Source organism: Scomber scombrus, chromosome 15, assembly GCF_963691925.1.
Source record: "Scomber scombrus chromosome 15, fScoSco1.1, whole genome shotgun sequence".
NCBI lineage: Eukaryota > Metazoa > Chordata > Actinopteri > Scombriformes > Scombridae > Scomber > Scomber scombrus.
This window is the reverse complement of record NC_084984.1, coordinates 18,796,194-18,812,311: the sequence shown is the minus strand read 5'-3', so window position 1 is coordinate 18,812,311 and position 16,118 is coordinate 18,796,194. Positions and strand designations below refer to the sequence as shown.

The window sequence follows — 16,118 nt, the reverse complement described above, 5'->3', positions numbered from 1 at the left end:
AGTAATGATACTTTAGCTTTGTTGTACACTCCGCTGATGCTCCACGTTGTCTCGACTCGAACAGGTTTAGCAGTAAAGTTTTCAGTCCTGCGGCTGTTAACGGTGCGTCCTGCGGATCTCTGGTAGACATCTATGCAGGCTGTAGGCTGCTATGCAGCAGCTCCTCAATTCTTTCTTTACTAAACAAACCAGTAAACAGTTTAGTTTATATTGATTTTTTTGTCCGTGCTCCTCCGCGAAACACGTAAACAGTACTGCCGTTATGTGTATTTAGCTAACTGCTCCTGCGGGGCTTTGAAAACACTTTGTGGCTTTGACGCTGAAAATTGACCACCTCAAAACAAACCAGGACTTTGGGATTGACCATTGTAAGCAGAATTCCAAGCAGGAAGTATGAAATGTACCCATGATAATGCTCATTCCTTTGTTTGTGCTGCTAAGCGTTTCATATATATAACATTTGCTCTCCAGACTGACGGTGTACTTAGTTTTCCTTGTGAAATATCTGTTTCATTGTGTTTTTTTTTAAAACACTGACAGACGAGTTATTTGCTATCTGTCTAGTTAGCTTTTATGGTGACGTGTCGTCAGTAAAGTGATAACGTTAATGGTTTGAGATAAAAGCCAGGCACGTTACAATATGTATTAACTTTACTGTCTGTGAAGTTGTAATGTTAGTTTCTTGCCCAAACAGATAGTGTTAAGTTAAGCTAGTTCACATTGTAACTGCGTGTTTCTTATAAAACACGCAATTACATTTTATACTAACGCTAGCTTTCTATTCCACCATGTACAATGATAACACGTGTTTCAACTATCCTAAATTTCCCCCGAATTAAGACAAGCTACTTTGACTTTTTATTAAAATGTCATGTCAACAATTAGACCAATTATTCTATACAGGGGCCTCAGCCTTACATTGACTGTCCTGGATAACCTGTATCACGGAGCTGGGTTTCAATTAGCTCTGTCAACTATGTGTTTTCCTATTCAGCTTCATATAAAAGAGGCTGGGTTGTTAATTATGAGTGATGTCATCAGAAACATGAATGAAGTACTCCATAAAGGAAATAAAACAGTGACACCTAGTACGCTACCTGAGGAAAAATGCTGATTTAGAGACAGAAAAAATGTCAACAAAGTGATATCATACAACAAAATGAGATGTAAAAACACAAATTTCACACATTAAAAGTAGGCAGAGGCTTGAAATACATGTAGGTGGTAATATAAATTACATACGTATAAAGTGAGTATTTTTATTAGTTGGGTGATGAAGAACCATTCTGAATATGTTGTACACATGAACAAACAAACTTGTTTCTGCTCCTGAAGCAAAAAGTGGAAAAGTAGTTTATGACTGTAAGGTCTATCTAACCCAATAGAGCCAATTTAAAGTGTGTGGATTACATTTTCTAATAAAAGACAATGTTTGTTTTTTATTTCCAGGTATCATCATGCAGTTGACTCATGTTATTCTCAGTTGCAGTGATGGAATCAGTGTAAAATCATCCCCACTGTCAGCTGTCACTGACGGGGGATAAAATAAACTTTGTATAATTCAAATGCAGCTAAAGTCACAATTATGTGTTTAGTATCATTAAACAATCTCTCCATTTGTTTTTTATATTTTATTTTATTTGAAAGTGGCATATGTACCGTTTTAAAACATAAATGTTGCTATTTGATGCACTGTCCCAGAGATAAACTTATAGCTAATTGTCATCTGCAGTAGCTTGTCACAATGAAAACATTTTATTTTTAGGTGCTCTGTTTTAAAACCAGAGTGGAAGCTTGGAACAATGAGATATTTCTACTGACCTATGAAAATACATATTGCTGTTTATTACTCATCAATTTATTATAAAGTCAGGACTTTTATCCATCTTTCCATCCTGTGATCTTGATAGATCAGTGGTTGAGTGTTGAACGGTTGTGATCCAATATTCTGCAGTTAACCTGCTCTGGAGCAAGTTAGCTGTTCAGCACCAGTTGTCATGGTGATTTATTTCAATTAAAAGTAAGCCAACTGCATAATACTGGACAACCTGAATTCAGCCTAAAGATAGCTGGTTAACCTACTAATCTCACGTCATAGTACAGGCCTCAGGTGTTTTTTGGCTTGTCCAGAAAGTTTAAAAAAAAAAGGAGTCAATCAAAGAAGTTCTAAAATATTAGTCAGTAAAATGAGAAAATAAGCTAAAATATATAATCATTTGATTATCCAATATATAGCAAGACATAAACTTCAATAACAATGTTTGTGTTTTAACGTGCAATGCTACAGTATATTAAAGGCCCTGCACACCTACACAGGTGTCACTTATTCTGGTTGATTAGACCTCTGTTGAAGCTGAAGGTGAGCAGAACTATGCTTGACATTACGTGAGATCATGCATACATAATATAATTATAAATGTGAGAAAGAAGTCAATCAAACACCTTCTGCAACAAACTCTCATCCAAAATAAGTGTAATCGTCTGTGTAGGTGTACTGTGGTTGTGCAAGGTCTTTTAAAATCAGTTTTTTTCAATGAGCTTACCTTAGTACCCACATTTTAAAGTAATTCAGCCAAACTTGCATTCAGTTATATTGTCCGCAAAGGGTTCTTATTTTTGTACATGTTTGATGTCTGGACTTTGGCAATGATCTCTCATCTACATTTATTCCAACAGGTCATAGTGTGTGATACGAGGAAAAACTATGCATGAAGTGTGCTGTTGTTCCTTCGGTGCCTTCGATCACCTGACACACGAAAGCTACACGATTCACAGAAGATAATACAAACCAGTAAGAGGTCGTTTTACCTGCTGAAGACCAGTCTGATCTTACTGCCGTCATCATGTCAGCAGACAAGGAACCGGATGCTCGGCATCTCATGAATCCTCCACCTCCCGAGGTTTCTAATCCCAACAAGCTGGGTCGGAGGACCAACCAGCTGCAGTACATGCAGAATGTGGTGATCAGATCCCTGTGGCGACATCACTTCGCCTGGCCTTTTTACCATCCCGTTGATGCAGTCACTCTTGGACTACCGGTGAGTAGTTGAATTATTTCATCTATTCATGAGTTCAAAAAAAGGTTTTATGGAAATGTAATGACAAGTAGGCACATTGCTCCTCATTAGTCATGAACCTTAAAAAAAAACACATCTGCTGCTTTCACAGTGGCTTTGAAGAGTCGTACATTAGCACTTTGTGATGTGGTTATTTTATTCACTTCAGTCATAATAAATACATTTTTTCAGGTTCTGATGTACAGTAAAGCAGAAGGCTGGATTAGTACCCCCTGGGGGCACTTAAGCACCCCCACTGGGCTTTTGGTTACTGCCAGAGCTGTCGATTTTCTGCTAGTTGATCATTTTTCCCATACACTCGTTCATACAGCCTAACCACAGTGCAATGTCACCTGCTAACCAATCATTATTTGTCCAGCCATCAAATTAACACATAATTGATGGACACAGTCAATCATGAAACTTAATTTTTCTTGGAAACAACTTTTATTTTTTTCCGATTGTATAACGCTGCTGTTGGGTAGAAACCTCTTAACTCCATATTCCATTTTGGACACACATTTTGGAGGTTTCCAACAGCGACAAAAATGATCAACTTCAAGAGAATGGGTCAAGTCCTGTGTCATATTTCTGTGAGCCCGGTCAAAACAAAAGAAAAAAGCTCACGTTTTTTTTCTCCCATAATGTAGGGGCCCCTTTCTGCTCAAGGGCCCCTGGGTACCCATATGGTAAATCTGGCCATGGTAAAGCACATATGTTTCTATAAACAAATTAAAGTGGCATATAGGCTTTGGAGTCCTGAGCACAGCCCCCCCATTGTTCAACAGTAATCAGTTAAAATGTCATATGTGCATTTATGTTGCGGAAGAGCATCCTCTCCTCTTTTTTTCTCTTTTTTTCACTGGATGATGTCACTCTGATATATTTATCATTCTGTCACCGCAGTTGTTCACTGTTTTGTTTGTTTGTTTGTTTGTTTCTCTCATGGTTTTATTTCCTTCTAATCCTCATGCACAACCCACTTAAACAACACAACACAGTGAGTATAGAGAAACTGAAATGTGGCATCACACTCAATCTGAGTCGCATCCAATATTTACAGCACATGCCCATCGCTGAAACAGCCTTTGTGTTATTAATATGTATACTTATTAAATGAAATGTGCTATTGCTTTGCAATTGAACACATTTAATAGGGATGATTTGTTAAATAGTCCCCAGTGATGACTGTTCACAGCGAGGTAAATGGATTATCCTGCATAACTAGGACATTGCTTTTGTATAGAGATGTTTTCTGAAGGGATACATTGAAATGGAGTTTGAAAGAAAATTCCATTCAGCGCCATTGTGTAAATGTGGAGGCAGAAATCTCTGAGACAAATATCTCAAAACCCGAGTAAAGAGAATCAGAACCGTCTGCATGGCTACACACCAGCAACATGGGTCTTATTTACATAGTTTTGCCTTTTAGCGGTTGCGGGATGTTAATGACAGTTTGGGTAATAATTTCATCAGTTGCCTTCTATTTTTTTTCTTGACTGATAGGAATGATGACCAAAAGTATGAAAAAAAAACTGGAATGATGAAGTGAGAAAACATCATCTTTTTTCTTTTTTCTTTTTTTTTATGAACAAATGCAGAAATGATGCACTATGTAGTTTTTTTAATCGGTCAGACTTCAGTGGATCCTTTTGTAAATGCAGGATGGAAACAAAAAGTCAACATTTATTTAACAACAATGACTCTTTCTCTTAATCAGGATTATCATAAAATAATAACATCTCCCATGGACCTGGGAACCATCAAGAAAAGACTGGAAAACAACTACTACTGGAGTGCCAGTGAATGTATGCAAGACTTCAACACCATGTTCAGCAACTGCTACATATACAACAAGGTGAGGAACTTACTGTTTGGAAATGCACTGCGCTTTTTGGCCTCACAGATGCTGGATCCTCATAGATTTCCCCTCTGTCTGGCAGCCTACAGATGACATAGTGCTGATGGCCCTCGCCTTGGAAAAGATCTTCTTGCAAAAAGTTGCCCAGATGCCTCAGGAGGAAGTGGAGCTTTTACCTCAAACAGCCAAAGGGAAGGGCAAAAAGACGAGCATTTCAGGTAATGAACTGCAGTCGGCTGCTAAAGCAAACATAGAGGAGTTTGAATTTCATGAATCATGAATTTAATGAGCTTTACGCCATACTCATGTAGCAGCCAGGGTTTACATATTTGAAGGATGTGTAGGCATTGAAGGGGCTCTGTGCAAAGATATCAGTAATTATGCTATGAACACCAGTGACACCCACAGCCAGCCGCAGTGATTAACTGCATAAGTGACCCTCTTTAATTTGACCCCTTGTCTATGATCACTTCGTGCTCAATTATACCAAAAAGATGTGAGGCACAATAATCTTATGGCTAAGGAAAAAAGTCAATATTGCAAGAAAATAATCTAAATGTACTTTGACTGCTTATTTTAAAACGTATTTTTCTCCTTTAATGTGTGTTAACATGTGTATACAGATGGGCAGGATGGGGGTGTGACATGTCCTTCAGCTACAACTGTCACATCTCAGCAAAGCCACAGCTACACACCCTCCAGCTCATCCTCAACTCCCAAACAGTCATCACAGACCGCCACGAAAGTGAGTCACCATTTGTGCCTTGGATTCCTGTATCTTGATATCTTAAAAAATACAGAGACTTATTGTGTGTGTGTGTGTGTGCGTGTGTGTGTGTGTGTGTGTGTGTGTGTGTGTGTGTGGGCCAATGAAGAAGAAAGGGTTCAAGAGGAAGGAAGACACTCCGGCTGACTTGTCCTCAGCGATCGTAATCAGTTTGAGTGATTCATCAGAAAGCAAGAGGAGACGTGAAGCCACAGGCCGATCCGTCAATCCTTGTAGGAGCAACTTTGACGAAAAGGAGTCGCCGCCACGAGAAAACGAACAGGACGGACTGAGCCAACAGCTCAAATACTGCAGCGATATCCTGAAGGAAATGATGTCGAAGAAACACGCTGCCTACGCCTGGCCTTTCTACCAGCCCGTCGACACTGAAGCTCTGCAGCTACACGACTACCACAACATCATCAAATACCCCATGGATCTCAGCACTGTTAAAGTATGAACTGTATACTTTTCTTGTATCTCTTTATTTCAGCAATGGATGTTTTTTGAAAACTTGGTGTTTTTTAATGTACAGAAAAAAATGGATGGAATGGAGTACCAGGATGCACAGGGATTCGCTGCGGATGTGAGGTTAATTTTTTCAAACTGCTACAAATACAACCCTCCGCATCACGATGTGGTCACCAAGGCCAGGAGACTTCAGGTGCATTTTGAAGTAATTAAACTATTTCCGTACCTCTGTATAGCTTTCCATTTCACTTCATTCCTTTTCCGACTGCTACATTTGCTTCAGGGCGTGTTCGAGAAGAGGTTCGCGAAGATGCCAGACGAGCCCGTCGAGTTGATTTCGCCGGCGAGCGCCACATCTGCTAACAGTTCAGGTTTTAGCGGAAACAGCTTTGACAAATCCGACTCGGCGGAGGATCGTGCCACCCGACTCGCTGAGTTGCAAGAACAGGTGGGTTCCTGCGTGGTTCTCTATAAAACAAAGTCCTGTTAAATAACATCTGTCTGTTGCTCCCAGACAGCAGCCTTATTTACGCTCTGTTTTGCCGCATGCATGTTCTCCTGGTGGATTCATTGACCTGGAAATCCCTTATGTCTGCTGTTAAATACAGCTTTTGTGTAAAGTCACATCTCACTAGAAGTTGTTTTTTTTATTTCCACATTAGCTGAGTTTTCTGGGGCAGATAACACATTTGGATTCAGCTGCTTCAGGATTTTCTATCAGTTTTTTGGCAAATCAGTTCCATCATATATAAACACTGTGGGATCACACCAACAAATTATACGCCATACAGAAAGCGAACATTTGGGTCCATCTTTATCAAGTGAAATATCAGCTGCACAGCAGATATCAAACAGATTTCAAACCGCTACCCCATGCTAACATTTCTTAAAATATTTCACCTTACTTTGTGGCTTTTAAATGAACAGCAGGGAGGAACACATGCACACAAAGCCTAAAGTAGACTGTAAAAATCATATGCTGAATTTATAGTTGATCACTCTTTTCCCTGCTGCCTTGTCTTTATTCTTACACCTTTTTTTGTAGCATCTGCTCCAACTTGCAAACACTCTCTGGCTCCCACCTTCTTTGATTTCTCGATGTTACCATTTATCTTAGTCGTTGTTACCTCTTAAATTGCTATGTGATACCACTCTAACCTATTATGTGTTGGCACTCAGCTTAAAACGGTTCACGGACAGCTGGCCGCACTCTCTGAAGCCCCTGTGATTAAACCAAAGAAGAAGAAAGAGAAGGACAAGAAAGAGGACCGCCAGCAATATAAAGACAGTACACATTCCAAATGTGCCTTAAATTCCAGCTCCAGGTACAACATGTTACATAACTGATGAACTCTTTCATCTCTATGTGACTTCCATAGAGATCTTCAACTCTTTCCTCTTGAATTTCAGGCAGTCATGGAAAGGCGATTTAGATGGCGAATGTCTGCCAATGACGTACGACGAGAAGCACCAATTGAGCCTTGACATTAACCGCTTGCCCGGCATGAAGCTGGGTCGCGTGGTGCACATCATTCAGACCCGAGAGCCTTCGGTATGCGACACCAACCAAGATGAAATCGAGATTGACTTTGAGAAACTGAGGCCGTCCACTCTGCGTGAGCTGGAGCGATACGTCAAGTTGTGTCTGTACAAGACATTTAAGAAATTTCAAAGTAAGTACGAAGCCTTTCCCCATCTTCCTTTAAACTCCATTTGATATTAAGGTGTTTATTACCCAGGATTCCATCAACATCTGTCGCGTTTAATTGTTGATTTTCTTTCCTTTTATTTTCCTGAACCCAGAGAAAAGCAGTCAAGATGCATCACATCATATCAACAGCAGCGCTTCCTCAGATTCTGTCATCAGCAGCTCCACTGACTCCAGTTCAGAAAACAGTGACTCGTAACAGCTGCAGTAATTTATTTATTTTTTCTTCTGTGACCAAATCAAGTTAACATGCTTATTTTTCTATTTGTTCTATGTTTAATACACAGTGAATTAAACTTCCCACCATTTTTGTATTCAATGTGTTATTTCTTATTCTCTTTCTTTATAAATCGCAATATCCGTCACTGGGGTTTCTTATCAGACACTGTGAATCTGAAGCATATCTGGATTGAGAAATATTGCTGGGCTAGTGCACATTTCATAACATCTGAGTTTCAACCAATATCCTGTTCCTGCCATTCACTCTGTCCACACAGTTTAATCATAGACCTTTTCAAATGCATCATCTGGAAAGCCCTCATAAGCATCTGTGTAAGCTGCAGATGGGTTCATCTAGCTTAAAGTCATGTCTCATTTTAAGGGTGATGAAATCAAAATGTCTGCTGTACTGCAAGAACTACAACAAGAAACAGTCTAAAGAAAACTTCAATGTTACAAGGTAAGCATGGGTACACAGAACATGAATTAGGGAGTCAACAAATCAACATATTGCTTAATAGTTTTACATATACAGAATGTATACATGATCCCTCAAATACGGTTATCAAACACTTGTAACACAGATGTATAATTGAGGCATGATATTTAACAATTGAACAATAAACTTGAATGTAACTAAACCTCACTGGAAAAAAAATATATATATATATAATCAGTTCAGCTTGGACAACATATTCACCAATATATATGTGATAGGCCAGTATCAGCTTATCAGTATATCAGTTTGACTGTATTACACAGCTTTGCATATCCACCACACTTAAATATGCTCTTGTGTCAGAAGTGATTGCTTGATTTTTTTTATATTTATTTTTGGAAACCAAGATTTAAAAATAACCACTGAAAAACCTCACATGTGGGTTGAGGTGTTAATTCCGCTTTTTAACCTCATTCTGCTAATGTGTCGAAGGTGTAATGGCTCTGCTGCTTGAGTGGCATGTCATTATGTCAACTTGCATCATATGATATGAAACTCTTGAAGTATTTTTTCCCTAAAACTGGAAAATACAACTTTACAAACTTTATTGCAGGTCTTAGTGGTGATATGAAGTAAACGGCAGAGCTGTATACAGACAAACTGTATAGGAGACAAAGTTGTGATAATGGTAAGTTGCCTCCACCACAGATTTTTCACCTAAGAAATATAGATGGACCTCTACTGAACTGGCAGCACATTGAAGTTTCATCCAACACTCAGTGATGAATGTGATTTTATTTTTAAACCTTAGTAAATAACATTACATTACTGCAATTCAATGTTTAGAGCATAGTCCAGATGCAACTTTCCTCAGTGGGCTGGTTTTGTTGCCTGTTAAACATACACCACAGACATTTCAATCAAAAAATATCAAATACTCTTAAACCTCTGGTGAAAATTCCTATCTTGATACCTTTTAGCACTTAATGCTTGAAACAATTTACAACCTTTTATTTAGCAGTTTAAGGTGTGTCCTTTTTTTTTGTTTATTTCTTAACATCTTTTGAATTCACATCTCTTCATGAATAATACACTGTGACATTTTTAAATGCCACCCATGATTATTTCATTTAGAACAATGAATAACCTCCATAGACCTTTGTAAAGGACCACACCAGTGTTTGGCATGTTTTAGTCCATTTACTTCAAATGACTATTCAGCATAATGTGGTGTTTGTGGGTTAAGTCTGTCCAGGGCTTTTTAAAAAGAGGTATGAAAGTATGAAGCTTGCAGAGACTTGAGTTCAGTTATGCATCCAAATGAACTTCATGTCTGCTTTTATTTTCTAAATTTGTGTAGCATGGTACTGACCTTTCAAATCAGTCTATACTCATAACCATGTTACCATACAACAGCAATGTAACTGTTGATGAATAAAAGCAAACTCAATACTGATGATTTACCTCTCATACCAACTCAGGAAAACAACCCACTGGAGCCCAGAAAACCATGTTTTCTGTGACTATGCTGTATGCTTTGGAAAACATTCAAACCAATAGGAATGTAATTTGTAGTAAATGGACCAAAGCACGAAATATCATTGGATGAAGAAATGTTATTTATAGAGAACATAACCAAAACAGTACAATTGTCATTTAATAGACCTTTTATGTTATTTTCGTCTCCAATACATTGTTTAACTATTTGGTTGTTCTTAATATGAAGTAACGCAGTTTTAAAAGTCACTCTACAAAATTGTATTTATCCTATCAAGTGCCTCCCATTCAGCCCTTTTTTCCCCTCTTCTTATTGGTGAGTTATATGTATGTAAATGTAGTGTGTGTTAAAAATAGATTCCCTGTTAAGGCTCTTTTTACAAGGTCTTGCTTTATGTGAGAAAAGGTAGGAAGTAGTTCAACTTATAGTCTCTTTTTTTTGTTAATAAAAGTAAAAGAGCAAAGGTTGCCATATTTAACAGAATAGGTTTAAAATGTACTTTACATTGTGCTCTTTAGTAGCGTAGTACACCATGATGAAAGAAAGCCCTCTTGACATTGACAGAGTAACTCTGCTTCCTCTGGCCTGCCTGCCAACTGCTGTGCAGAAACTGGCACACACCCAAAGCTGCTCAGTTCAAACAGCTGGTGCCTCCACCAGCTTACGCTCCATCAGATCTCTCTGCTTAACTTCTTTCAGCATGGGCTAGAAGCACTGGCCCCGTGTGGTCGGGGTCGTTCCTATAAGAGGAGTGTGGTAGTAAAGCACTACTTAGAAGATGAGAGAATCAACAAAGATGCTGCTTGCAGTTCAATAATCAACCAGGAGATGGCCATCATTAACCATCATTCCATCATTATTTGTTAATGCATTAAAGACCACTGCTCTTAAGAGAAGTGGAGAAAACAACTGAACACTGTACAAAATAGTAGATATTCAATACATATGTATTGTGAAGCAAAGGTTAAGGATACATATATCAGTGAAAGGAAGGGGCACTGTTAGGGCATTCATCATTTACTCTCTCTATCCTCGGCCCAGCTTGCTGTCCTCACACTGTGCATGTTGCAAGGAGACGTGCTCTTTGTGACCCGCATTCCCAATGTGCAACATGGAACGTGGCACCCAGCACCCGCTCCACAACCTTGGGGCCATGATTGATCAATGCCACAACTCCAATGACAACTAGTCACCCCTGCCGCTTCTGGACATCACTCAGAACGCATAAATTCAATGTTTCAAAGACAACACATACACACACACACTACTTTTCAGACATATCATATAATGCTTTGATTAATGGATCTCTGGTTTTCATTTTCTTTTCATCGCCTTTTAGGGAAACCCCAGAGAAAAGAATATAAACTCGATGAATGTGGCTTCGTAGTGTCAACTTGAGTCAAAGTATTCTTTGATGCACTGCACATGCATGCACTTCTGTTCAGTAAACGATTTATGCTAATGTGACATATATGCAGAATCTTAATTGCAAATCCGTTGATTATACTACTGTTCTCACTAACGCCAAAGCCTTTTTTTTTTAATAGGCTCAATTTGTAACAAAGTTTATGATGCTTATTAATCTATTTTAAAACCATTACTTATCCAAGAAGATAATTTGCTGAGCATGTTCTTTTATAGCACTGCACTGCATCACATTCACATACAGTATACATAGAGTATTCACTTCTGGTAGCTGCCCAGGACGACAGCTTACTACTCAGCAGTGCAGTTGGTTAGTTGGATCGGCTAGGGCCTGCATGCCTTGCACAAAGGTACTCAGATACTAGATTGGGAGCTTTTCCTCACTCTGATTTTCAAGCCAGTGTAAGGAGGAGGACTCAGGGCTGTATCTATCTCTTTTTAAAAAAAACTTTTTGTAACCTTTATTCAGGAGGGTAGCTTGGCTGAGCATTCCCACTCAGATTTATTATGTCATTCTTGGGATTCGAACCAGCAACCTTCCCGTCATAAGCCTTATTTTCCCTAACCTTTACCATTTGGCCAACAAATATCCCAGAGTTCCTTGTGTTTATATGGTGTGTGTCTTTCTTGAATGTTATCTGTTTATTTGTCAGTTGCTGTTGAAATGACCTTAAAGAAAAAGCCATGACAGGATGTTCCAGGAGCATCCACTTGAAATTTTCTGACCTTCTGTTATCTGTCTAGACAGGATTTAGGGACTAGACGTGCTCTTTTCTTTTGACAACGCAATATTTCAAATTGTGTACAGTTTCACATGTTGACATAAGTGAACAGTATTCAGTTAAAATCACAGTCTGGTGTTGTTGACCACTGTTGTTCTTCTAAAACTGGAGGTTAGAGGCAACACTCTCTCTCCAAACCCTGAGAGAATCGTGCTGTTCTTTTTTTGTTAATTTTTTCAAGGAACTCTGGAACTGCTGGCACACATTTGGCCCAGAAAAAGGCCTGCTCAAAGATTTATATGCTGTATTTTAGGCTGACGGGGCTCTTCAAAAGGTCCTAAAAGGTTAAGTGATCTCGTGGCTCCATCAGCCACACATTTAAAGACCATTTGGGCATCAGAGGATGCATTGTGCAAAGGACATTATCAACAGCCATTCCCCCAGCTCTTCCATTTTCATATGTGCCAAGATTACAGAGCTTTGTCAGAGATATTTGAGGGTTTGGTCAACCATTAGGAGTCCATGCCTGGTATAATCTTAAAAAAGTACTGCATTAAAACATAACCGTGACTCTTAATGACAGTCAGTCTTGCATTTGTCTGCTTACTAAATGCTTATTGAAGGTCAGGACCACTGAGAGTGCAGGAATTGCGGCAGATAAAGCTCAAAATGCCCATTTTAGAGGGCTTATCCTCCAAGATTTTTTTTTTTGTGGGAGGGGGTGCTTATCCTGATGTCCAACATTACCCTGCTACAAGCTGCACACATGGCGTTAACACATGTTGCGGTAAAAACTAAAAACGGCCTCAGGCTACGTGGCAAGTCCTGCATGGATTTCTGCTAACAGCCTCTCTATATGGTCCATGTACTGTATGTCTTTCCATATCCCTGCATAACTCTGCAACCAATGAGGGAGGCTTTTCTAAGTGGGAATGAAACACCCTGAATGGTTTAACCAAGAGTGAGTGAAACACTGTTCATGTCAAACAGAAAAACAGAACAGCAGTTGAACTGCAGGCCTGGACCTCTGGGTCAGAAATGATGGCCAGCAGCCATCATGGGAACAGTGACATTGAGAGCAGTCAACAGCAACACACTGTATCTCTTTATGAGGTAAAGCTGACAGCCAAAGAAATAAAGGTGCAGCTTTGAGATGAATCCCCTACTCTGCAGTCAGATGTGTCTTAAAGTGAACAGGTGCATTAGAGAGTTAATGCACCAGAGAGATTGTCAGCTCAGCGTCAGAAAAAAAACAAACTAGTTCATGTCAACTAACCAACTGTCTATCAGCCTAGAGGGCCTGCTCAAAAGGGTCTCATACATGCAGGGGGATGAGGCAGTGCTTAAAATTCCCCACCTCCAAAAGCTCCTGGAGACTCTTGTCTGTGGAGTCTTGGCAGGTGGAGACAGCGGAAGATGGTAAAGCTCTTGGCTCCACCACTGTAGTTCTGTCACATCATTCTTAAAACATTTTGTCTGTTGTATCTCTATGTTCTCTTGACATCCAGTGATGTCGTAACACAATTGAGCAGAAGGGATTTTTTTTTTATTGGAAAGTCCCAAAAGGGCTGTAGAAGAAAATGTTTCTAATACTGAGCTTCCTGGCAGACTAAAGACAGAGAAAATCCTGTGGAAATCCTCAAATTTAAATCTGCTGTATAGAGCTGAGAGTTCCTATTTGACTCCTTCCCTTATGCAGATATTTAAACTCACTCATGTTTAAACATATTAATGATTGCAATGTGTCCACTTGTACATCGTCGTCCAGTTTTGCGATCTTAAAAACCCTCTTTCAGACACAAAGAAAGCACAGAACATGAGGTTTTGCTTTGCTGCTCTTTTTTATGTCTGGAGATAAATTAGTCAAACATGTTCCACATCCCTGTGGAAATGTGGAGGTGGGAAGGGACGACGGTGACTAAGTTGAGAAAGTAATGAGACATGACAAACAGGCATTAACAAGGAACAGGTGGAGCACCCTGGTAGCTGAATTACAGTGTATGCCACATAACTGCAATGGTTTGACTCCAGCTGTGGAACCCCCGTTGCACGCTATGCCCTCCCTCCACCCCTACCCCCTGCATCCTGTCTGCTTCTTCAACATCAGCTACGCATTACAGGCAAAAATGGCCAAAAAAGATATCTAAAAAAAGAAAGAAAAAAAAAAACAATGAACAGATGTTAGTTGCAATTAGGTGTTTCATTGACTAATAGTGGTAAATTATTAACAAGGACTGGAATTGGGGAAATCTAAGGAACAGGAGGAGGAAAGTAACAATGGAAGGGAAGAACTGAACAAAATAAACCTCAAAGTGTTCAAGCAACAGTGGAGTATTTAAAAAAAGGAGGAACATAATAAAGTATATAGGGGACAGTGGTCAGGGAAAGAGGATGTGCTGCATGTAATTTTCCATTAAAGTAGGTAAAACCTGAACAAAATCATGACCTGCTAGGTTATAGCTGAAGTATTGGCTTATGTTATCTCCCCTTACAGAGAGGGGGTATGTGTGGAGGCCTGCTGTTTATTTATAAAGTGTTGATATTGTGGATTTCAGCATGTGAAAATACAAACGTGGTATAAAATGTGTCATTTCCTAAGTATTGGCTCTGTTTGGAATAGACTCCATTGCATCACTGAAACAGAGGTATGATACGACAGGTCATGACAAGCCAATCAGATTTTTCAGAAGCAGATTATGAAGAGTATTTCCCACTGTGGTAGATGTAGTTTTTTATGTCATATCAATGTATTGCTTACATTATGAATACCAGCTAAAACTATTTAACCACCTATTCAAGATAACTACACTTATTCAATTTCACACTATTAACTGACTCAAATAAAAGTTTGGTGCATTATTGTGAACATTATAGGCCTGTCACCAGTGGGTTACACTGAACAACTGTTTCATATATTTTGCAATCTACAGTGTATGAGAACTACTACTTACTTAAGAAATTAGATACTCATACCTCTCTGTAACCGCAGGACTGTCCTCAGTAAACTGTTTTCTACTTGCCCGTGGCTGATTTCACTGACCCTTTAACTTGTTTATTGTCTGTTATGTGTGTCTAGTTTAGCTCATCTCTCCCAGAGGTTGCTATAAACAATGTGTTACTGTCAGTTGTCCTATTCGGGCTATATAACAGATCATCTTTGTTTTACATTAATCATTCAGACATGACCCGTGAGGTGAGTGTGTGTGTGTGTGTGTGTGTGTGTGTGTGTGTGTGTGTGTGTGTGTGTGTGTGTGTGTGTGTGTGTTTGTGTGTGTTTGTGTCTACATGGTAGTGGGGTACATAATTAAATTAAGGGGGCCACGCCAGTAGTTTAGTACTGCACTTCCAGAAAGTTTGACCCTGGTGAAACCCTAGTGGGTAAAGCTCCTGAAAACAAACAAATAACCAAACACAACTATATCCAACACTTTCCAAAACAGTATCTTTTTAGACCCTGACTGTTTCAAACCTTTAACACATCAGTTTGTAAATCAGGCCTTCTGACAGATGAGCCTGAAGTAACTTTGATGACATAATCATGGTTATTTTCTGACTTGACAAAACTCGATTAGACAATATCTGTTTTCACTGACTGTGCAGTCTTCTCTGTGAATAATAAACTGATTTTGATATTTAAAAAAACAGTCAAGTGCCCCTTTAATAAAAAACCCAGATCAGTATCTTAACATTCCTTTGTGAACTCACAGTCGTCCATGTCATTGTAAATTTGAAAAAAAAATCAATAACAGAAATAAAAGGCACAGAAAAAGCAACATACATACCTGCACTGTCTTTTTATGCCAGTGTTATTTCCTGATCATTCATTTTTATATGTGTGCAGTAAAAACTTAATTAGTATTCTATATACTTTTAGTTCCTCATTACAGCTGTTCCATTAAATCAATCATGCGACTGAAATACAATATTTTACATCAGTCCTCACTATTTTTATT

The 16,118-nt window shown here is 39.0% G+C and overlaps 2 protein-coding genes across 5 annotated transcripts in view; one reads left to right on the top strand and one right to left on the bottom strand.

The window, feature by feature from the left end:
- LOC133994936 (leucine-rich repeat transmembrane neuronal protein 4-like) overlaps positions 1 to 16,118 on the bottom strand; it is a 933,350-nt gene that overhangs the window by 546,287 nt on the left and 370,945 nt on the right. The window lies entirely within an intron of this gene.
- On the top strand, positions 59 to 8,168 carry LOC133995779 (bromodomain-containing protein 3-like). Of its 4 annotated transcripts, none has more exons than XM_062435265.1 (11): positions 59 to 368; positions 2,677 to 3,038; positions 4,777 to 4,914; positions 5,000 to 5,135; positions 5,541 to 5,662; positions 5,796 to 6,137; positions 6,219 to 6,347; positions 6,438 to 6,602; positions 7,334 to 7,479; positions 7,565 to 7,827; positions 7,958 to 8,168. In XM_062435265.1, exons 2-11 carry the CDS (start codon positions 2,844 to 2,846, stop codon positions 8,059 to 8,061), a joined length of 1,740 nt encoding a protein of 579 aa, XP_062291249.1. In that variant the 5' UTR covers positions 59 to 368; positions 2,677 to 2,843; the 3' UTR covers positions 8,062 to 8,168. The 4 variants fall into 4 exon arrangements, with proteins under 4 accessions (XP_062291249.1, XP_062291248.1, XP_062291250.1 ...); XM_062435264.1 differs by having other exon boundaries at positions 5,793 to 6,137; XM_062435266.1 differs by lacking the exon at positions 59 to 368 and adding an exon at positions 4,563 to 4,604 and having other exon boundaries at positions 2,962 to 3,038; positions 5,793 to 6,137.